The 24,193-nt window shown below is 33.6% G+C and overlaps 1 protein-coding gene across 1 annotated transcript in view; it reads right to left on the bottom strand.

The window, feature by feature from the left end:
- RICTOR (RPTOR independent companion of MTOR complex 2) overlaps positions 1 to 24,193 on the bottom strand; it is a 126,520-nt gene that overhangs the window by 41,648 nt on the left and 60,679 nt on the right. The window contains exons 6-12 of the mRNA XM_044917164.1: positions 19,946 to 20,009; positions 15,792 to 15,918; positions 12,091 to 12,260; positions 6,178 to 6,245; positions 2,660 to 2,727; positions 1,635 to 1,717; positions 409 to 496 (exon numbers count right to left, since the gene is read on the bottom strand). Coding sequence (XP_044773099.1) covers positions 409 to 496; positions 1,635 to 1,717; positions 2,660 to 2,727; positions 6,178 to 6,245; positions 12,091 to 12,260; positions 15,792 to 15,918; positions 19,946 to 20,009 — 668 coding nt within the window. The remainder of the gene's footprint in view (positions 1 to 408; positions 497 to 1,634; positions 1,718 to 2,659; positions 2,728 to 6,177; positions 6,246 to 12,090; positions 12,261 to 15,791; positions 15,919 to 19,945; positions 20,010 to 24,193) is intronic.

The raw sequence follows: 24,193 nt of genomic DNA, 5'->3' as shown, positions 1-24,193 counted from the left end.
AAAAAAAAAAAAAAAAAAAAAAAAGGAAGATAGTAGGAAGGGAAAAACGAAGGGGGGGAAATCAGAGGGGGAGACGAACCATGAGAGACTATGGACTCTGAGAAACAAACTGAAGGTTCTAGAGGGAAGGGGGGGGGATGGGTTAGCCTGGTGATAGGTATTAAAGAGGGCACATATTGAATGGAGCACTGGGTGTTATATGCAAACAATAAATCATGGAACACTGTATCAAAAACTAATGATGTAATGTATGGTGATTAACATAACATAATAAAATAAAATTTAAAAAAAAAGAGAATGTATTTAATATTTAGTTTAGTACTTTGCCTTTGAGGGATTCTGTGTATTAGCTAAACCATCTTAAAAATCACAGTATATGAGTAGATACAAATGGGCTTCAGTACTTACCTACACTGAGCAGTGCTTCTATGAATTCTTCAGTCACAACAGGTAGAGGAAGACGAAATATATCATAGAGCACTTCAAGCAGACCTCGCTGCAAGTGCAAATAAATACACTTCATTTATTTTTATGGAATGAATCTTCCTTTAAATTTAAAGATTTAAAACAGATGTTTTAAATGTCCTATTCACAGAAGAAAAACTGATAAAAACAGAACTCCGTATTTCCGAAACTTGCCATCTCAGGCCTACACTCAAGAAGAGATAACAACGGCGTGCTTACTACATACATGATTTGATCTTTTCAATTAATCTCTTATTATCCCCATTGTAGTACATATGGAGAAATAGATTTACAGGTTAAACGTAACTTGCCCAAGGTCATGGAGCTATAAAGACTAAAATCAGGAGTCAAAGCTCAGTGGGCCAGACTCCAAAAACCATGTTCTTTCACCATCTGTGAAGTAAGCAGTCAAGTGAATTGCCCCAACCTTTAGTTCCCTGCTTATAGATCCTTCCATCTATAATCATGTCCTTCCATTTCCATGGCCCAAAGGCTTTTCAGTTCACATTTTAAGCAAGGTACTCCTAGCTAGTATTTTCTTAATATTTTTCAACTCCAGGTCTGGTTCAAATTAAAAAAACAAGAAAAGTACAAACTATTTTTTTGAACACAAAACAAAAACATTTAAGTGGAAAAGAACCACTGAAGAGTTCATTTTTTTCTCTCCAATTTCAATTTGTTTTAGCTATTTAATATAAATTGCTATGTACTAATAATTTAGGACTATATCTAATAAATAAGCATATAAATATTAACAACTCAATTTTAAAGAAAACCATCACTCATATTAGAAAAACATAAGTTAGAAAGCATAAGATACATAAATACTGTATTTACTTTTTACTAAATATATTTCTCTATTGCTTGAACCTTTTACAATGAGAATGCCCTTTTCTGTTTGCATTTTTTAATGAATAAAACATAATTTCATATTTTAATCCAGTTTTTAATTCAGCCATAGTTCCTAACAACATCACTATTTCAAATTATTTGTATTAGCCTCAGGGTTCAACTAAGTAGTAAATATTCATTAACGTATTTTTTTCAATGCTCTATGATACAGATGAATAATTCATGAGGAAAAAGCAACACCTAAAATAACTTTTTTTACAATTAATTTCCTCTCTTAAAAGTGTGGGAATGAAACAATTAGAGTAACTTTTGCCTACCCTTATTTCCATATTTGGTATACAAAGTACTCCAATTAGAGACTGGATCCCAGAGTTGCCAGGTTTACATAAATTAATAATACCTAAAGAGGATAAAAAAGAAAAAATCACTGATTTAAATTTCAAAAAAAAAAATCTATAGCAATGCATTCATAATATAAAATCTGTGGTATTTCTCCAGATAACTCCAAAATTATGCTCTTATTTGGTTATAAAGTAACATTTCCCTACTGACTAGAGATTATCAGTAATTTTATCATTTAAATTGCTTCTTCTGCTTGTTGCATACCCAAAAAAGTTCATCAATCTGACTGCCTACTACTCCTGCTTGCTGATGTCTCAGGGTCAGAATACTGGAGAGAGTAGGACAACGTTCTGTCTCTCTTACGTAATACCTTCTTAACCTAAAATCAAGTGAAAAAATCTGCTTGGCATTTGTCTTTTGAAATTTTAAGTGGGAGAATTAAGTCAAACAATTTAAAGCACATTAATATCATGTCACAAAGGAAGATATGTGAATAGCCAATAAACACATACAAAATATTCAGTATCATTAGTCATTGGGTAAATCTAAGTAACATTCACAATCAGATACCATCACACACCCACCAGTATGGCTAAAATGTAAGAGGACATGAAATGCTGGCAAGGATGCAGAGCAACTGGAACTCATATACACTGATGATGGGAAAATAAAATATGTAGGTATTTTGATAAAAAGTCTGGCAGTTTCTTATAAAACTAAATATATATCCACCTTGTGACTCAGCAATTCCATTTGGGTATTTACCCAAGGCAAATGGAAAGCTCATGTCCACAGAAAGACTTTTTAATCACCCAGGTAAATCATTAGTACATTGACTTACAAATAGTCAATTTTAGTAATTTTGTACAAATCCCTCTCACTCTAATAATAACATACAAAGTTAAAACTAGGTTAACATCTAAATTAGATGCTGCAATAGTAATTTAACATTTGAAAAAATAATCAAGTTTTTCTTATTAAGCAGCACAGAATAACTTACCTGCCCATGACCGGAATGTTGCTATGATTCCCATTTTACTAGCTAGAAACCTCGCTTCTCTGTCTTCTCTGGGGGGACGCGCACAAGGGGCAGAGATCAAAGAAATTAAATGTGAAAATAAAAAGTGAGATATTCCTCTACTGTATCAGGAAAAAAAACTATCATTAGTTAACATTTAAATATTTGCATAGGAAATAAAACATGTTAAAAGAAGAAAAAAGGTCAGATCTACCTCAAAGAAAATTACCCAATTATATGCTGACCCCCACCCCAATTTAAAATTCCCAACATAGTTTGGAGCGCCTGGCTGGTTCAGTCGGTAGAGCATGTGCCTCCTGATTTCAGGGTTATGAGTTCGAGCCCCACACTGGATGTAGAGATTACTTAGAAAAAGAAAGTAAAAATCTAAAATCCCCAACATAGTTTAAAATGTTATAAATTCCACTTTTCAATTTAGTTCTACTTTTCCTGCTCTTTCTGAAAACTATTCTTAGATACCTCATTAACACCTTTAATTGAGCACTACAGACAGCACCGCCCTATTTATTAATAAGCATCCTTGTCAAAAGGCTACCCCTTAGCAAAGAAAATTACCTCTTACTTTTACCACATGTATTCTTTTTTTTTTTAAGCTTATTTGTTATCTACATATGTAATCTCTACATCCAATGTAGGTCTTGAACTCATGACCTCAAGATCAAGAGTCACATTCTCTTCTCACTGAGCCAGCCAGGTGCCCTACCACATGTATTCTCTTGACTTGAAAATTCTTGCCCCAAACTTATTTCAGCATTTCTTTTCTTTTCTTTTTTTATTTCAGCATTTCTAACACGCAAGCTCAACAATCCATATATTCACTGGTATTATTAAATAACTAGATATTATCATCACCAGCTATTTTTTTCTAATTGTGTATCCAAATATCTCACCATTCTTTCTTATGCAATAGTTTATGACCATTAATCAAGCAATAGAACTATTTATATTCATTAAGTATTTTCCACTGGCTTATGGCCAGTATCAATACTTAATAGCAATCTTACACTATTTATGCCACCTCAACCACCTCCATTCTCTCAACTGTCTTTTTCTGTGCTAGCTTTTTGTCTTCTCTAATAAAGTCCTTAACAATTGTGAGAATACAGAAATCCAGAGAACTGGGAAAGAAAAAACAAGAGGGGGTGGACTGAAAAAAAAAAAAAAAAGAAAATCAAGTTAAAGAACAGTGAGCAATCGGTCTGCAAAAGAAAAATTAAACACTTAAAAGGACATACTAACAAGCCACACTAAGCTCTACAGCATCAAATAAGTGAGAATATAAGAGAAACTAAAATGAGGAGATGGGGTGGTGGAAGAAATGAGCATTGGACAATTATGGGATAAAGCTTTCAGTGCTCCTTCTCTTAAAAATATTAGTGACAGGGGCACCTGGGTGGCTCAGATGGTTGGGTGTCTAAGGCGCAGGTCATGATCTCCAGGTCCTGGGATCGAGCCCCACATCGGGCTCCCAGCTCAGCGGGGAGTCTACTTCTCCCTCTCCCTCTCTTTGCCTCTCCCCCTGCTTGTACTCTCTCTCTCTCAAATAAAGGAATAAATCTTAAAAAAAAAAAATGTTAGTGACAGGAGTGCCTGGGTGGCTCAGTCGGTTAAGTGCCCAACTCTTGATTTCAGCTCGGGTCATGATCTAGGGTCATGAGATAGAGCCCCGCAACAGGATCCAGGTTGAGCATGGAGCCTGCTTAAGATTCTTTCTCTCTCCCTCTGCCCCTCCCCCCTGCTCATGCTCACTCTCTCTCAAAGGAAAAAAAAGAAAAGAAAAGAAAGTGTTAGTGACATACTTACAGTAACCGCCTGGTAATCCATTCTCTAACCTATTTAATAAATTTGTAGTATTTTTAAAAAATCACTCCATTTTCCCTTGTTCCCTGGCCCATGCTCCAGAAACTACCCATACTCCAGGAACTAAATGGAAGTAAAGTACAGAACCAAACAGATAAGGAAGGATTTTGGTGGAATGTACCTTCCCCCTCCAACTCTAAAAAATAGCCAGGTTCATCTCTCACTCATCCTGGTAGGCAGAATTCTAAAAATGTCCGCCATCCTCTCAAGATTCCATGCCCTAATCCCTGGGTCCTGTGAATATGGTATCACTGCCATGATTGTGACTAATTTAATGTTATATAGCCTGGCAGACCTTAAAAGGGAGATCATCTGGTAGGCTTGATCTAATTGGAGCTTTCACTAGCTAGTGGCAGAAGAGAAAGAGAGATTCAGAGCGAAGGATCTGAGGAATTTCTGTTCTGTTTGAAGACAGAGGGAGCCACGTGCCAAGGAAAGAGGGTGGCCTCTGGAAGCTAAGAGTAGACCCCAGATGACAGCAAGGAAACAGAGACCTCAGTTTTACAATAGCAATAAAGTAAATTCTGCCAACAACCTGAATGAGCTTAGAAATGGATTTTTCATCAGAACTTCCAGATAAGAGCTATGCCAGACTTCTGACCTACTGAACTGTGAGCTAATATAATAAATTGATGTTATTTTAAGCTGCTACATTCATAGTAATTTGTCATTTAACAGTGGAAAGTGCATTTCTCCCATCAATAAGGAGAACGTTAAGCGTCATCAGGAAAGCCAAGAAAGGGGCCTAAGAATCCCAAATCACAACTTAGTAGGGGTAAGATTTGAGAAGTCTAAAACAAAGAACATCTATTTTGATTTCTTAGCTCAGGTCATGGAATGTTAGGGTATGATCAGTCCACAGTGATACAGAAATGATTAAAGATATAAAACCACTATTTTCCATAAAAATGAAAAACAACAAATATATCCCCATTTCACAATATTCTAAAACTTAAGAATTTTAAATTATATACTATCTATCAAATAAGTGCTTATGTCTGCAGTCCAACAATCCTACTAGAAAAACACTTCACAGCACATTTATTTTAATAGCACCATCTGCAAAATCTTCACAGATACTACATTAATACATTGATCCCTGAATCAATCTATAGTTTACCAGAATACCTCATGAACATGTGCTTTTCTCTCCAAAAAGATACTGAAAATTACCCTGCTTCATTTCTGGAAAACAACCTTTACCCCATCTCCTTTTATTTCCCCACTAACCTCCAAAATTCTACAGAATATATCTTTCTGCTTACTCAGTTTAAGGCAGCTCTTTATTCTACTCCCTGTTGTTATTTCATTCTTTTAGTCTCTCAATGTAATTATGCTAAAAATACATACAATAGAAAAATAACTAAAGATCTAGGTTTCTACTGCAGCCTATCTTACATTATTTTAAATAAGATTAATTCTGAGTCTTTCAATTTCTCATAACTTATTTTTAATTTTTTAAACCACAGCTAATTATGAGAACCACAACATAACTATGAAATAGGAAATTTGCTTAAACTCACATTGCTCTGACTCTACATGCCATCAGGCAAATCTAAAAGCTTGAACAGCAACATACACACCTCCTTATAAAATTACTAGGAACAAACGGTACTTACTTGAGTTGTCCTTCAGCTGTATCTGGACTGTGTCTGTAGTGAAAATCAGTATAGGGTGCTAAAATTCGCTAATAAAAAAAAGGAGGAAAAGAAGAAGGAAAAAAAAGAGTCCTTATTATAAAACACATTCTTCCTGTAACAAGCTAAAATTAATTTCTCTATATCTTTATTGGGTATGCTGTTTGAGAATTTAGTTCTTCAAACTCATCATCAAGGAATATATGAGTGATTTTTTATTTTAAGATTTTATTTATTTGACACAGAGAGAGAGAGAAAGAGCATGAGCAGGGGGGAGGAGCAAGGGGAGAGGGAGAAGCAGGCTCCCCACTGAGCAGGGAGCCCGATGCAGCCTCAATGCCAGGACCCCCGATCATGACCTGAACTGAAGGCAGACCAGACTGAGCCACCCAGGCGCCCAATTTGAGTGATTTTTTTAATGTACAAATTGAATTTCTGAACTTTTAAATTGAGGTATAACATACATATAAAACAGTGCACAAACCATGAATGTAAGGTTTGGTGTATTTTCTCAAACTAAGCCCATTCCTGTAACTAGCACCAGATGAAGAAAACATCAGCATCCTTAAAGCCTCCTTATTCCCTCTTTAGATTCAGTCACTACCTACCCCAAGATTATTATCCTGACTTTTAAAACTATGACTCAGTTTTGCTTGCTTTTGAACATTACTAAGTGGTTCTATTTTATAAATTACCTTCTCCTTTCAGTGCTAGTATAAAAAAATCCAAGTTATTTGGTGTATTGTACTTGTATTCAGCAATCTTGCTAATAAAGTCATTCATTTTAAACTTTTAACTACTAAATCTCATTTGCCAACTCTCCCGCCGTGCCTACTGCATTACTGTGGTCTAATTTTTAATATTAAATATAATTTAAAATACATAAGACATTATTAAAATTGCTTTTGACAATCAGTATTCTTTTATATTTAATCATATATTTGCCTTTTCTGTCATTATTCATTCCTTCCTGCATTTCCTTGTCTGTCTTAGATCATTTTCCCTCTGACTGAGGACTCCCTTTACTCTTTTATTCTTTGTGTATCTCATTTTTTAAACAACAATAAATATTTATTATCTCATATGGTTCCTGTGAGTCAGGAATCTATGAAACAATATTTTCTAAGTAACCGATGTAAGATACTACAAAATCATGCATAGGTAAAAGGTAAAAGATCCTACAAAATCATGCATAGGTAAAAGATCCCTCACAGGAATCCTGTGAGGCTTAGCTATGCAGTTATGGTTTATGGGCCCTCATTAAGATTGCAGTCAAAATACTGGTCATGGCTACAGTCACCTGAAGACTTGACTGGAGCTAGAGGATCTGTTTCAAGATGGTTCACTCACAATGTGCTAATTGTCAGCAAGAGTTTAGCTCCTCCGCACAGGTACCTCCCCTTGGGCCATTTTAGTGTCTTCCTGACATAAGGACAAGTAATCCAAGAAAGAGTAATGTGTGTTTGTTTTTTAAGATTATTTATTTATTTATTTGACAGAGAGTGAGTGATACAGCGAGAGAGGGAACACAAGCAGGGGGAGTGTGAGAGGCAGAAGGAGGCTTCCCGCAGAGCAGAGAGCCCTATGTGGGGCTCAATCCCAGGACCCTGGGATCATGACCTGAGCTGAAGGCAGACGCTTAACAACTGACCCACCCAGGCTTCCCAAGAGTAGTGTTTCTTTACATTCTATTTGGTCTTTTTTTTTCTTAGTCTCAAGAAAGCTTTTATTTTACCTTTGTTTTTGAAAGACATTTTCTCTGGGTTAGGCTGGCATTTTTTCCTTTCCGTGCTCTAAAGATGCCACTTTACTATGTTCTAGTTTCCATGATTTCTGCTGGGCATCAGCTATCAGACATGTTCCTTTGAAAGTAATATGGTTCCCCCCCCGCCCTCGAGCTGTTTTCAAGGTTTTTATTTATCTTGGTTTTCAACAATCTTACCATGATGTGCCTGTATGTTTTCTTTGTATTATCTTATTTGGAGTTTTGTGAGCTTTGGGAGCATGAAGTCTCAACAGTTTTAGAAACAAAAGTTCTGGCCATTGTCTCTTTGGATATTTGCAACCATTTTCTCTTTCTTCTCCAAAGACAAAATTATGTTTCATCACCTTTGTTGTGTTCTATTCATCCCTTTCTTTTTCCTCTCTATGCTTTACCCTGGATATTATTATTGACTTTTCCTCTAATGTACTAATATCTTCTTGTCCAAGATTAATTTTTCATTGAGTTCAGATTTCATGTATTATATTTTTCAGTACTGGAACTTCCATTGAAATCATCTGTGTATTTTTTTTTTTTAAAGATTTATTTATTTATTTATTTGACAGAGAGAGACACAGCGAGAGAGGGAACACAAGCAGGGGGAGTGGGAGAGGGAGAAGCAGGCTTCCCTCAGAGCAGGGACCCCGATGTGGGACTCGATCCCAGGACCCTGGGATCATGACCTGAGCCGAAGGCAGACGCTTAACGACTGAGCCACCCAGGCGCCCCATCATCTGTGTATTTCAATTATCTAGTCAAATTCTCCATTATTTTCTTCCTTTTTTTCTTCATTTTCCTAAACAAATTAAGCATGGTTGTTTTATTTATTTTTTTTAAAGATTTATTTATTTGAGAGTGAGAGAAAAAGAGAGTATGTGAGCAAGCACAGGACGGGAAGGGCAGAGAGAGAGAGTGAGACAGTCCTAAGCAGACTTTGTGCTGTGGGGCTTGATCCCACAACCCTGAGATCATGACCTGAGCTGAAACCAAGAGTGGGATGCTTAACTGCCTCGTGTCACCTGGGCACCCTGCATGGTTGTTTTAAAGTCTTTCCCTCTAACTGCACTATCTGGATCACCTGTGGGCATGTTTCTATAGAATGTTTTTCTTTTGGGTGTTTAGTCAGATGGTCATATCTTTTTGCATGACATTCAATCAAATTAACAAGTGAATGTCGGACACTGTGAATATTATAAAAGGTTCCAAATGATGTTACCTCCATCAGAAATGGTTTATCCTTTCCTCTGTTAGGGGGGGGGGGGGGGGGGGGGGGGGCTGATCATCTTATCCTTATCACCAACTGTATTAAATTGAGACTACATTGTAATTTTGAGAAGACTGAGTATACCTTTGGTTTTCCCGTGTTCTTAAGTATAGTCTTCCAGGGCTTTCAATAGAGAGCTTAGCAAATATTTTTCTCTTAGCAATGAGAAACTGGTAATCTTTTCTACATATTTCTTAAGTTTTGAATTTAAATCTTAGCTACCCATCCAGAAAAGCTTCAGAATTTGGGATATGTCAAGAACAAGAAATCAGCTATGAAATACCCAGTTTTTGTCATTTTAGTACCATACAAATGCCAAAAGCTCCTTTGGTTTTTCTGATCCCAGCAAAGGCCTGCCGGGATTTTCAGTTTTTCCAATTATATATTGATCAATAAATGGCCCCAAGGAAAAAAGAAATTGCATATAACCAGTGTAAATTCACTACTTCTTTCGGGCCTTTCAACTGTTGCCCATGGCCCCTCCTAGAAGGCCTTTGCATTCTATAAACTGGGGACTACAGCATATTCCACTGTGCTTTCCTCAGGTTTTAACATCTTGGCTTTTGCCCTGCACAGTCTTGTTTCAGCAAATACCTAAACGGGTACATCAGACTTAGTCTAGGGACTTTTCTTATCTCTAGGCTTACCATACCTGCATGACTGCCAAATACTCTGGTCTACTAGGCCCACATCATGTTCTTAGCCTTTAGCCTGTGCCCCAAATCTGCAAATGCCCCCAAGGGCATCTGTAGATATTCAGGGCAACTCTCAAAGAATCTTCCCTCTAACAAATTTCACTCTCTCTGGCCCTTACTGCTTTCACAGCTCTATACTGCTTTAAATATATGACTTTCATAATTATCCTGCTTTTCTAGCTTCCATAGCAGATGCTGTGAACTACCTTATTCTACTCTGAAGTGTAATTTTAAAAGATATAGTTTTTAAAAATTACTATAAAAAATTACAATTGATTTACAACCCTTACAGACTGTCTATTCTGGTAACATTATATTATATCCACACATTTTCCTGTCTGAGGTCAAAACATATCACAGATAGCAGAAATAAAAGCCAGGGTAAATTTAAAAAGGGATTTTTAAGAGGAGGAAGATTTGGGCCTAACAACAGATACAGCAGCACTGAAAGTAGTTCCTTTGTATGGAGAAATGAAAATCATAGTATGAATTTGGAATCAAAATTTGTAAAATATAATTAATAAAAATGAGGACAATGTTCTCTTAGCAGACTATATAATAAAGATGTGATATTAAAGTTGATGATGAAGAATAATACCCAAGGTAACCAGTATTTGCTGAATATTTACTATGTGCTAGGTAGTGAAGTACCTAGATTAGAATTTTATGTAGATTAGAATTAACATATGTAAAGAACCTGGAAATACTCACTCATTATAAGCATTACATGAGTGTTAGCTGGTGGTATTACTACTACTATTATTATTATTACTTATTGTTCACAATAATTCTTTAAGGTGAAAACCATGACCTTCATTTTACCTAAGGAAAAAATGGGTCCAAGAGAGTCTCATAACTTGTCCAAGTCATAAAGCTAGTATGTCATAGAGCAAAAAAATCAAAACCAGATCTGTATAGCCCAAAGTCTTTGCTCTAAATCACTATGCTATTCTGGGGGGATCCTGTTAAAGGAGAAAAGAACAAACATTTGTGGTTTTAAAGAAATAGATATAAGCAAAGACACTACTGTATTTAAATGCCTACCATATTCTTTTGAGGTTTTTTTTACTTAATAAAGGCTTTGCTAATCTGCTTTATAATTACATAGGAATAAAAAACAGGCCTACACATATTATCTTCCTTTATTGTAGTCATCTCACCAATCCTAAAATTATAGTTCTACTTGATTAAAAGAAAAAAAAAACTTACACTAAACATATGATAAAATATCAAAAATGCTAGTTTATTCCCAATGGACTCCCATAAATAATGACTGTATTTGAAATCACTTATTGAGGAGAAAATTGTACTTATTTATTAGTTAATGATAAAAGCTGTCACTTTTATAATCTCAAATACTTCTACTGGCCCTAATAAAACCAGAACTATAAGATTTAAGACAAATTTCATAAAATGATTTAGACATACACGCTAGAGAACAATACTATACTTTATACTTTGCATAATTTCATACCCAAATATAAACAAAACCTTGGTTTAATCTTACTCTGAATGGCATCTACAATGGACAACAATGTAGTACATTCACACAGAAAAACTGTAAGATCAGTTTGCGGTAATTCTGTTCCAACCTCCACTACACACTTTATTATAAAAAAGAGTACGTAGCAGTCTTACTATTTTAGACTAACTGTAAAAAAACACTAAATTAGTTAAAAAAAAAAAAATTAAACTGTAGTGTATTTTAAAAAGAAAGATCTGTATTCTATTTCTTTCAAGTATATACGGTCATTAGTTGCTAACAAGTGCTTCTAAGTTCAGAGAATTTTAGCATGGGTTAATAAATAGTATATAATGAGCGGGAGCTATTCACACAACGTACTAAAGTTCTTAAAAAGAAATGGTTCTCTTAAATAAGTAGGTAAATGTATATGCAACCTCACTTGTGCTTTAACTGGCTTAATAAAGTTTTCACAGATAATAAAAAAAATAAACTTCACTTTACATGTTGATGAACTATTCTTGAGAATAATATTTTCAATTCAGTCCAAACTGAATAAGCCATAAAATATTGCTGGGGATAAGTCAGTCTTAATTAAATTGTTTGATAATTAACGTTGTGCTGCATCTATTAACTTAAAAATTTCAAAGTAAGACTATGTATGTATTTAAAGCCATCCTGTAAAACTAGAAAAGGATATTAAAGTTCCTACCTCTAATTCTACATCAGCTCGCACATACTGTCGGGTCTTTGGATGATTAAGGAGGTGCAAAATTGTAGTAATGAGGGCTTCATTTATTCGACTTAATTGGCAATCGATCACATTTTTCAGGATGGTGTTTAGTCCACCTCGAAGGGCCACCACCTCTGGATTCTGAAGTGCTAAAATAAAAAAGAAAAACTTAATAAAGTATATAGGGGATAAATAATAAAAAGTAATCCAGAAATCTGGGATTTTATCTTGAAACAATTTCCTTTCTGACTTGAAAAACTTTCTAGTCAAAGACATTTAAAACGTGGATAAAATGTATCTAATAAGAGTCATTGAATATACTCTTCCCAAAACCCTAATTTTTTTTTTAATGTCACTGAATTGCTTTTTTATATCCTTTGTCCATATTTTACTGGAATGGTTCTTCTTTCCTATCAATTGCAAGAAGTTGCTCATTTAATGTGGCTATATTAGCCGTTCGTCTATTTCAAATCTTTTATCTGCTTTGCAATTTAACTTTAGATTTTAATCTCGGATTTTAAACTCAGAAATTCCTCCCTTACTTCAAAGATCAGGCATTTTCTGATCATGCCCGCACATACAACTGTGTGCTTTAAATGAGTTCATGATTATACATTCCAGTTTTCAATCTGTCGGGAAAGTGAGTTTTGTTTAATATTGATAAATTCAACTGTTTTCCAAATGTTTAATCAATTATCCCAGCATGCTTCCCAAACTGATTTTATCCTTTTGGTATACTAAAGTTTTCTATATACCAGAGTCTGCAACTCAATTCCTTTCCATTTTTCTCTCTTAATAACCTAGCTTAATAGTTTTTGTAAAAATACATTAAAAAGAAAACCCTTTCCCTTCCCTTCCATTATTGTTTCTCAAAAATGTTTTCATGGTTGGATCTCTCATGTTTATTCTAGCCTAATTTTAGAATTAGGTTTCTTCTGTTTTTTCTAAATTGAGGTATATATAATTACATATAGTATAATTTACACATCTTAATGGTACAGTTCAATAAATTTTGACAATTTTTATACTCTTGTAACCAATATCCAATCAAGATACAGAAATTTCATCATCCTAGAAAGTTCCCTCATACCACTTTTCAATCAGTATCCCCTCCACTACACAACCAATGTTCTCATTTCTATGTTATTAAGAATCAATTTGACAAATTCAAGTGTCAAAAGTACCCCTCCCAAACACACGCACAAGTCATACATATTTCTTAACAAGTTTTGTTATATATAGTTTTCTTTACTACTTTGAAAATAGTATCTTTTTTCTCTAATATATTTACTGATTTTATTGCTGAAACACAAAATAAATCTATCAAATCTGTATTTTCACCCACTTTCACTGTCCTGAATTACTTAAGTTCTGTTTTTCAGTTGATTCAGAGTTTTCTAGATATATCATCTACAATATGTAAACTTCATTTCATTTATTTTAATTTACTAACCTGGCTGAAAGTTTTTAGCAATACTAATTTAATTAGGAATTAAAAGTTTATAGTATTTATAGAGATCCACCATTAAGAATAATACAGTGTTGATCTGAAATAAATATTCTAGTATGTTAACAAAGGAGGTTTTTAATTATTTTATTTTATATATGTGTATAGGTATGTGTGTGTATATGTATATCTATGTGTATATGCATTTAAAATGATAGCTGCATTAAAAAATTGGTAGGTTTCCATATTTTAATACTTTCAATTAGATTACAGTATATAAGAACTCTGTTCCTTGAAATAATTTTAAGACAGAACTACCTGAATGAGTCTTTTTGGAGGCAATTATTTCACCAAGTACTTCTATGGTTTTTATCTATTGTGTTTTCTACTTTTTGAGTCAACTGGAAATAAAATTTTCTCTGAAAACCCATTCATTTCAATAAGGTTTTCAAATATTTATAAAAATTATTTCGTAATTTTAAAAAAACTATTATTTTTTCTTCCTCATTTGTATATTAATCTTTTATTTCTCGGACTTTCATTTTTTCAAACATATTTACTATGTGCTAGGTAGTGAAGTACCTAGATTAGAATTTTATGTAGATTAGAATTAACATATGTAAAGAACCTGGAAATACTCACTCATTATAAGCATTACATGAGTGTTAGCTGGTGGTATTACTACTACTATTATTATTATTACTTATTGTTCACAATAATTCTTTAAGGTGAAAACCATGACCTTCATTTTACCTAAGGAAAAAATGGGTCCAAGAGAGTCTCATAACTTGTCCAAGTCATAAAGCTAGTATGTCATAGAGCAAAAAAATCAAAACCAGATCTGTATAGCCCAAAGTCTTTGCTCTAAATCACTATGGATCACTAATCCATATCACTAATGTCTAAAATACAGACATTAGTGTATGGTAGTGTACCTGTGTATGTTTCTCTCCAAGTAACATAGATTATTTTAAATAATCAATCTTGTTCTCTAATTAGGACTCTTAATTTCATTGTTGCTTTCTTCCTGCTTACCTTAAAATTGATTTTTTTTCCTTTTTCTATTTCTTGGGCTTATGCACTTATTTTCACTGTTTTTTGCTTAAGTATAAAAGCATTTTATGATAAGAAGTTAACTCCGAGTATAGCTTTCCAAGCCTCCTATACACTGACATGTCAAATTTATATTATTTTCAAAATGTCCTTAACTTTCCGACTTTGTCTATAAATCAATATGTACTGTGAATAGTACCTTTAAATCTTCAATAATAGGGTTTGATTCTCTGAAATTTAGTTTATGATTTTGTTATTAATTTGTTTATTATATCAAGAGTGAATGTAACCTACATCAGCTCTACTTTTGATGGGAAAAAAAATATCTTCTCTTGTCATTTAAAATTATATTTTTTGGTTTTAAGTGAGGTTGAACTTTTTAAATTTGTTGATTAGCCATATATTTCTTGAGAATTATTTATTTTTCCTATTTATCTGTATATAAATAAGTTATTTACCTATCATGTTTGTACATTTATTTTTTGTTTGTTCTAGCACTGCACGTTTTTTTTGTCTCCTTATAATAGAATCTATAGCTGCTGAAATCTGTTTATTTCTTTTGATAATTCAAGACTCCTTTTCCTTACAGTGATCAGATAAATGCTCATCCATTTTTTTCCATTTTTTCCCCATTTAACTCTAATCCTTTTGCACTTAGATTTTTTTTTTAATGTATGATAGTTTTTTTTTTTTTTTTAAAGATTTTATTTATTCATGAGAGACAGAGAGAGAGAGGCAGAGGGAGAAGCAGGCTCCCAAGGAACAGGGAGCCTGATGCGGGACTCAATCCCAGGACGCTGGGATCATGACCTGAGCCGAAGGCAGACGTTTAACCATTTAGCCACCCAGACGCCCTGATAGATTGTTTTTTAACCGACATTAAGATATTGTGTGGTTAACTAATGTCTGAGAACCAGACTTAAAGCAATTTTATTCTAAACACTGGAATCTGGACAATTTCTATATTCCTATAAACAAAATTTTTCATATCTTTGTAGCAATAAATAAGAATTCATTCATGAAAGGCATTTTAAAATGTCATATTCTTATATTCTTTCTAAAACATTTTATTTTTATTACTTGGAGAAAATTCTGACCCAGTTCACATTAAAAAATGTTACATTCTTATATATACACTTCCTAAAATGCTTCATTTTTATTACTTGAAGAAAATTCTGACCTAGTTCACATATAATGGCAATGCATGCTCGGACCATTCTGTCTCTTTCCTGAAGTCCATCATTTCCAACTGCTATTAATGAGTTGGCCACAGAGCTAGGAAACAAGGAAGCATTCACAGTAATCATCTGTAACAGGGAGGAATCAGAAAAAGAAGTTATTTACTTCATAATACATGTTTAAAAGCTATTTTGTTCAGATTGAGGTGTTTATAACCATAGAACATTTATAAGATCCAGGCATCAAATTTAATCTTCTTCTTCATATGAACATTTCAAAGGGTTACTATAATGAATAACTGATGCAATAAATGTTAATACTTGTTACTATGGAAAAATGTTGGCTTTTTTTCCTAATAGTTCAGACTATAAATCAATCAAATGACAAGATTTAATGTTTCTGAGAGTCTAAGCTCCTCTCAAATAGGAACTATATTTTATACAACTTTTCAGTACCTAGACAAAGGAAATCAGTGGTAAAAACAGCTGTCAACATGCTTACTGTACTATTCCATTCCTGACTCTTACCCATATAATCGCCACCAAGTCCTGTCCTACCAATTTACCTCACTATCCATATTCTCTCTCCCATCAAACTCTAACTTGGGTCCTCATTCTTTCTCACTTTACTGCAACAGATGCCTAATAATCTCCCTATCTCCTACCACCACTTGTTGCTATGCCAAAAGGTAAAGTTAGTAATCCATAATCTATTTTTAATACTTCAAAAAGTATGATGCAAATAGTGTATTTCTGGTGACAAAACTCTGGATGAATCTTACTTTAAATGAAAAGTTTAATTGGCAATAATATATTTGGAATACTGAAAATAGCTAACATATCTTCAGTGTGGAAATTAGAAAGAAAACAAATTACATAGTTAATGACTAATAAAGACTGGTAGATGAACAATTTCAAAATAACAGGTCTCTGGAGTAGGGATAATTAATTTGTATTGGATGTTACTGGATTTATAATCCTATGTATCAAGGGCAAGTGATTCCCTAAATGAATCCCTTTCAACTATAAAAAATCTGTGTTATGTTAATCTCTTACTACATGAATAAAGAAATAATATATGAGGAAAATTGATGGTTAAATTAGGCAGCCAGTAAGTATAATTTCAATTGGATAAAGAGTAGTAACAGCTGAAAAGTGGGAAAATTATATAGAAAACCAGAGAGACAAAAACCAAGAAGGATTCCCTGGATTGGAGAGAAAGGGAAAAAAAAAATCAGAGACACTGAAAATGAGCACACAAACAAAAAATCTTCCAAATGAATGAGACAGGAGAAACAGAAGGAAAAATAACATGAATTTCCTTAATTACTCATCGAGTAAGTTATCCTAAAGCAACAAATGTTTCTTCCTTTTCTTTAAAATAAAGAAGATTAATACTTCAATAGAAAAATTTAAAACTTTTAAAATGCATACAAAAAAAAACCACAAAAACACAGTGACCTAGCCATTATAATATTAACATTAATTTCTACTAGCTCCATTGCCAAGATGTTGCTGAAAAAAAGAAATATGTGCTTTGGTTGTTAAAAATACTACTGAAATTACAGTTCCTCTAACCAATAGAGGCCGCTATTCATTCAGCAAGTATGCTTCCCTTTTAACTCTATCTGCTTTTAGCTAAACCAAGGAGGAACCCTGCACCACAATTCCTCTGAGCCTACATCCTACCATCAGGTATAAGCAATTTTCCTGCTCTTGGATTCACAAATGATATCTGCCTCAAATTAGTCTGTATTTTAGAAGACAACAGAAGAAAACAATATTTTTGTAATAGCATTACTAAATTGTTAAGGGTCTGTTTACTTTGACTGGGCTATTTTATAAACTAAATTGTATCATGCCAAAACATTTTACAAAACTGAAATAAAATATTTACTGAATAACTCAAAGAAGCTGAATTTAATTGCTTGAATCTATCTGGAATAATGCAATTTTTAGGGCAGCAATTTTCAAAGTTTGGTCCAGGAAACAAGGGTCTCTAGGATATTTTCAGAGATTCTGTGAAGTTAAAATTATTTTAATAAAATACAAAGACATTATTTGTCTTTTTTACTCTCAGTCTCTCAGAAGTATATGCTGAAGTTTACCAGAGGCTCTACTGAACATGAAATCACAACAGATTGAATGAAGAAGCAAATATGACAATCCAGCTCCTACCTTCCATCAAGACAAACACTAAAGACATTTGCAAAGATCTAAAATAATGCCATTCTGTTAAGTTTCTTTCGGAAAATATATTTTTACAAAAATATGTTTATATGTGATGGGTTGTTATTTTTAATATGCTAATATATATTTTAATTACTCACTTATAATTCCTAGTATGATAAATATTGACATATATACACCTCAAATAGCCAGAAAGTTATTCTAGGTTCTTCAGAAACAAATTTTATTTTCTTATCTTGAATTCTCAAAATCATGGCAGTAGGAGAGACTATGAATAAGTAAAAACCATAAATCTAATTTTTAAATTTAAATTTGAGGAGTCAAATCACAGTCCCAATATGACACTTACCTACCACAAAAATATTGTAATCTATCTTCAATATCACTCTTACTAGAATTGTAAATTTCTTTTAAGACACTCATCCATTTACCTCTTCCTTACTATGCTCACCTGTGGGTATTATTACTAACCCCAAGCTGGACAATTGGAAGAAAAAAGAAAAAGAGGAGATCTAGTTAATGTACAAATTCAACACTTTACCATTCTGAAGTATGCACTGAACTCAAAGATGGGTAAAGAGGAGAGGGTTAAAAATTTTTTTAAAATACTTTAATTTTAGATGTTTTTACATTAAAACAACTATATACTGCATACGTCTCATAAATGTTTAGGATGAAACATGAAAATATTCTTACATAACTGTGTCCTAACCAAGTTAACTCTCAGTTAACTGTTTTGCCATTAGGGCATTACATTAAATAACAACCAAAAATTCCTTGAAAACCTATCATTGGAAGCATTAATGGGTTATCCCTAACACCCTTTATTGCAGAATTTAGATTCTGACCTGTCCTGTACAACAGTCTGAACTGCTTATTGAAACTGCCTATGGACTATATCTAAATTCGTCTTCAAAACAACCAGCTTGTAACTCTTTGCCACGTCCATTTAATGGCATTAACTCCAAGCATGCAAATAAGAGAAAAGTAGAGTGGGGAACAAGTAATCCTTTTTCTCTAATAATATATCAAAAAGCAGTAATTTCATTTACATGGTTACTAAGGGAAGAAATACAGTAGTTCTTCCCTACTCCCTTATCCATGGGGGATATGTTCCAAGACCCCCAGTGGATACTGAAACCACAGACAGTACTCAACTCTATATATAAACTATACTAAAAGTCCTGAAAGCCTTACCAGGAACATAAACAGTCAATTAACATATATTTTGTGTATGTTTTATATACTATGTTCTTACAATAAAGGGAGCTAAAGAAAATCGTAAGAGATAATACATTTACAGTTCTGTACTCTATTTACTGAAAAAAATCTATATAAATAGACCCATCAAGTTCAAAGGTCAAGTATACTATTTTTTACTGTACATACATATCTACGATAGAGTTTAATTCATAAATTAGGCACAGCAAGAGATTAATAATAAAATAGAACAATTATACTATAATAAAATGTATACGAATGGGGTCTCTCTCTCTCTCTCAAAATAGCTTAATGTACTGTACTCACCCTTCTTGTGGTGATGTGAGATGATAAAATGCCTATGTGATGAGATGAGTGAGGTGATGATGTAGGTATTGTGACATAACAGTACAGATCTTCTAACCATATGGCAGAAGGAAAACCACGGTAACCAAAACTCTGGGTAAGAGGTGAGGGTGAAGGGGGAGGGGGGAAACTACTGTATTCTTTACAGTGAATATTTTATTAAAAAATATTGTCCTAGCTGTACCCAGTCACATAGAATAATTACACAAAATATTTATGCTCACCTCTAAGCTTAACAGACCTATTTACCTCATATAATTTTATCAAACAAAAATGTTTAACGAAAATTTAGCCTTTAAATTTTAATATAAAGATTTCACAAAACAGTCTAAATCTAAAAATGTAAAATACTTAACATAAAAACCAAAAATCTACCTTCTCTCTCAGGCATAGATCGTACCTTTCTGACTAATCGAAGTGCTTGTGTCCTCTCTACCTCGTTGCTCTGCTGTATGTCAATGCACCTAAAAAATACACAAAATATTAAGTTATTGATAAAAATCTTATTAAACAATTTCTTTGTATAATACCACCAAATCAGACCTATCTTCATAATGTTAATATGGTACTTTAAAATTTTAACATGATTTTAACACCAGCAGACATTTATTTAATTAACTTACATCCAGTTCTGATAAATATTTGCTATAATAAAGCATTTCAAAACTATTTCATTTAAAACTCCAGAAAAGAATATATTTACAGAATTATATATATCAATAGAGAAATAATAAACATATTTATAAAGCCAAGTATCAGAAATCTACTGAAAAAAGAATTCACCTATCTTTGATAAAAATCTGCAATTTTATAAAAATTGTGAAGAAAACATTTCCAGCTTATATTTTAGTTTAAATGTGATTTTTAGGGGCATATGGGTGTCTCTGTTGGTTGAGCAACTGGCTCTTGATCTCAGCTCAGGTCTTGATCTCAGGGTTATGAATTCAAGCCCCGTGTTGGGCTTCACACTGAGCATGGAGCCTACTTAAAAAAAGTTATTTTAACCAAGGCCTACATTTTATATATTATGACTATGTTAAAAGCCTCATATACTAGCCACAATAATTCTATTTTATGAAATATAATTTAATATGTAAATGCACGTCAAAAATTAATGCTCAGATACCACTTAACTGACATTTTTCTTTCTTTTTTTTTTTTTAAAGATTTTATTTATTTATTTGAGACAGAGAGCATGAGAGGGAGGAGGGTCAGAGGGAGAAGCAGACTCCCTGCCGAGCAGGGAGCCCGATGCGGGACTCGATCCCGGGACTCCAGGATCATGACCTGAGCCGAAGGCAGTCGCTTAACCGACTGAGCCACCCAGGCACCCATTAACTGACATTTTTCTGTAAAACTTATTAAATTACCAATTTCTTAAGTCTTTGGTTTATGTAGCCAAATAATTAATTTTTACTTATGTTTAGGTAGTTCACTATTCTAATCAATTCATATAGTTTGCTACTCAAAAAGCATTTCTTCTATCTGAATACAATTAAATCTAAAACAATTTTATTAAGAAATAAACAATTCAATTTGTGGCCACATCAGAGAGGCTGGATCACACCACCCCTCTAGCCAAAAACAACTGTAAAGGGTAAGCAAAATATTTTTTTTTTAATTTTTATTTTTCTTAAGATTTTATTTATTTGACAGAGCGAGACCCAACGAGAGAGGGAACACAAGCAGGAGGAGTGGGAGAGGGAGAAGCAGGCTTCCCACTGAGCAGGAAGGCTGACTCAGGGCTCGATCCCAGGACCCCGGGATCATGACCTGAGCCGAAGGCAGACACTTAACGAATGAGCCACCCCGGCGGCCCACAAAATACTTTTTAAAAACTGTTAAAAGGGCAATGGATAATAATCCCTGGAAAGAGATGCACAAGCTTCACATCCAACCAGGCTTTGTCCCTAGGGGCACTTGTCAACAGTTTTAGGGGAACAGAGTCCCAACAGAAAGCAAAAGTCTTTCTGGACTGGAGAGACAGGTTGAACTTTAGTACAGCCAATGTGGCTGTGACTTGAGGGGAAAAAATTCCAGAGAAAAGGAAACATGGGAAAGTGAATGCAAATCTTCATGCAAACTCCTCTCCAAGGCACTTGCCAATCTCTATGTTGTGCAAAAACAAAGTAAAAATCCAAGGAACCAAACAAAAAGCTAATGCCAAGAAGCTAAGGAAGTAAGCAGAAATTTGAGCAGGTACGTAACACTCTAGATAGATGTTATAGCTCAAGGCTCGTCAAGGTTAAGAGGTTCTGCTAAACATTTACAACTGTCATTTGAGATCCCAAAGAGCCACTCCGTATATCAAAGAAAAAGCTAAAACTAAACTTTTTAACAGAATCAGTGTGATAAGCCAACTTTCTAGAATAAATAAACCTTAACTCTCTTAAGAGGAAAACAGCATGATCCAGAGCCAAAGATTTTGAATATGCAATATTCACATCCAATCATGTAATAATATGAGGTATGCTTTAAAATAAACAAAGGGTCAAGTAACTAAAAACCAAGAAAAGAAAAAGACAATAGAAATAGAACACAGGTGATTCACATATTGGCGTTGTCTTAAGAAGGCTATAAATCACTATGATAAATATGATCAAGTAAATAGAAGGAAACAGGGAGAAATAAAGCAGCGACCTAGAATCTTTAAATAAGAGTAAAACAAATGATAGAAATACAGTAACTGAAATTAAAAATTGAAGAGAATGATTTAATAGCAGGATGGAAGAAAAAAACAGGTGAGTAGAAAGTAAACACATTAAAGTACAAAGATTAACAACAAAAACTGAAAATACAGTAAGAACATCAGAGACATGTGGAAGAGTGAACAGATTCAACACTATATACCTGGAGTATGAGAGGATATGAGAGAAGAATGAATGAATAGAACAGAAGAAAAACTTTAAAGTAGCCAGAAAAGAAAAAGATACATCACTTCAAAGAAGCAATAAGAAGAGACTACTTACTGTTCACCGGGTTAAAAAAAAAAAAGTCCAGAAGACAATAACCTATTTAAAGCATTAAAAAATAGGAACTAGTCATAAAAACAGCCTTCAAATATGAAGGCAAAACAGAGGCATTTACAGACAAAAAAAAAAGATGATAGAATTCATCTCGAGTATACCAGCACTAAAAGAAACAGTAAAGGAAATTTATTAAACAGAAAGTGATGCAAGATGAATAAAAATGTATAAATGCAAGAAGGAAGGATATTGGAACGGGTAAATAATGTAGGTAAATATCAACAGTTCCAGTTTAGGGGTACCTGGGTACCTCAGCAGGTTAAGTGTCTGACTCTTGGTTTCGGCTCAGGTCATGATCTCATGGGTTGTGAGATGGAGCCCTGAATGGGGCTCCACACTCAGCAGGGTGCCTGCTTAAGATTCTCTCCCTCTGCCCCTCCCCCCCATGCTCTCTCTCTCTCTCTCAAATAAATAAAGCTTTAAAAATATATAACAATAGTTCCAGTTTAAAACAGTAACAAAACTATCTTGTAGGGCTACAAATATATGTAGAAATAAAAACTATAGCAATAATACAAAAAACAGAGGGAAAATGATATAAACTATAAGAGTTTTCCTAGATTGTTCTGGTTGTAATAAAATACTAAACCTTAGTATCAAGGATATGAGTTGTAATCTCTAGGGCAACTACTAAAAGAAGAAAAGACCTTATAACCAAGATATTAATAGAAGAGGAAAAGAAATTCTTGACTATTCCAAAAGAAACAGGAGATACATAAGAACAAAGAACAGATATGACAAATCTCAAGATACAAACTAAAATACATGAGAAAATTAACCACAAGATGAACAGACTCATAAACATACAAATCATTACACTGCATAAAGCCCACAGACCATGCATATAAAAATCCACTAGACAGTCTAAATATTCTAATTAGAGGACAAAGACAGTCAAACTAGATTTAAAAACAAACAAAAAACCTTATGATGTTTTTAGGCCAGAAACTTTAATGTAAGGACAAAAACAACAGAAAGTAAAAGGATGGTAAAAGATCTATCCTGCAAGCCCTAAATCAAAGTGAGTATAGCCATATTAATATAAGATAATATGAACACTCATAATAAGAGAAGTATTACTAGGAATAAAAAGGGACATTTCATAACTATAAAAAGATTAGCCCAATGTGAAGGTTTAACAATTCTAAATATGAACGTAGTAACAAAGCTTCAAAATATATAATGACTAAAAGGAGAAAATCTGAATAGTACTATATCTGCTGAAGAAAGAGAATCCATAATCTTAAAAATTCCTTAAAAAGGGACGGCTGGGTGGCTCAGTAGGTTAATTAAGCATCTGCCTTCGGCCCAGGTCATGATCCCAGGGTCCTGGGATTGAGTCCCACATCAGGCTCCTTGCTCAGTGGGGAGCCTGTCCCTCTGCCTGCTGTTCCCCCTGCTTGTGCTCTCTCTCTCTCTGACAAATAAACAAATAAAATCTTAAAACAAAACAAAACAAAAAAACTTCCTAAAAAAGAAAACCTTATGCTCAGACAGATTCACTAGTGAATTCTACTAATCATGTAGGAAAAAAAAAAAACAATACCCATCTTACATAAATTCCTCCAGAAAATATAAAAATAGGGCAACATTTCCCTAGTTGTTTTACAAAGCAAAAAAAA

This window comes from Neomonachus schauinslandi, chromosome 7 (assembly GCF_002201575.2).
Source record: "Neomonachus schauinslandi chromosome 7, ASM220157v2, whole genome shotgun sequence".
In the NCBI taxonomy this organism is placed as follows: domain Eukaryota; kingdom Metazoa; phylum Chordata; class Mammalia; order Carnivora; family Phocidae; genus Neomonachus; species Neomonachus schauinslandi.
Note: the sequence above shows the minus strand (reverse complement) of the source record. Positions and strands in the feature narration are given on the sequence as shown.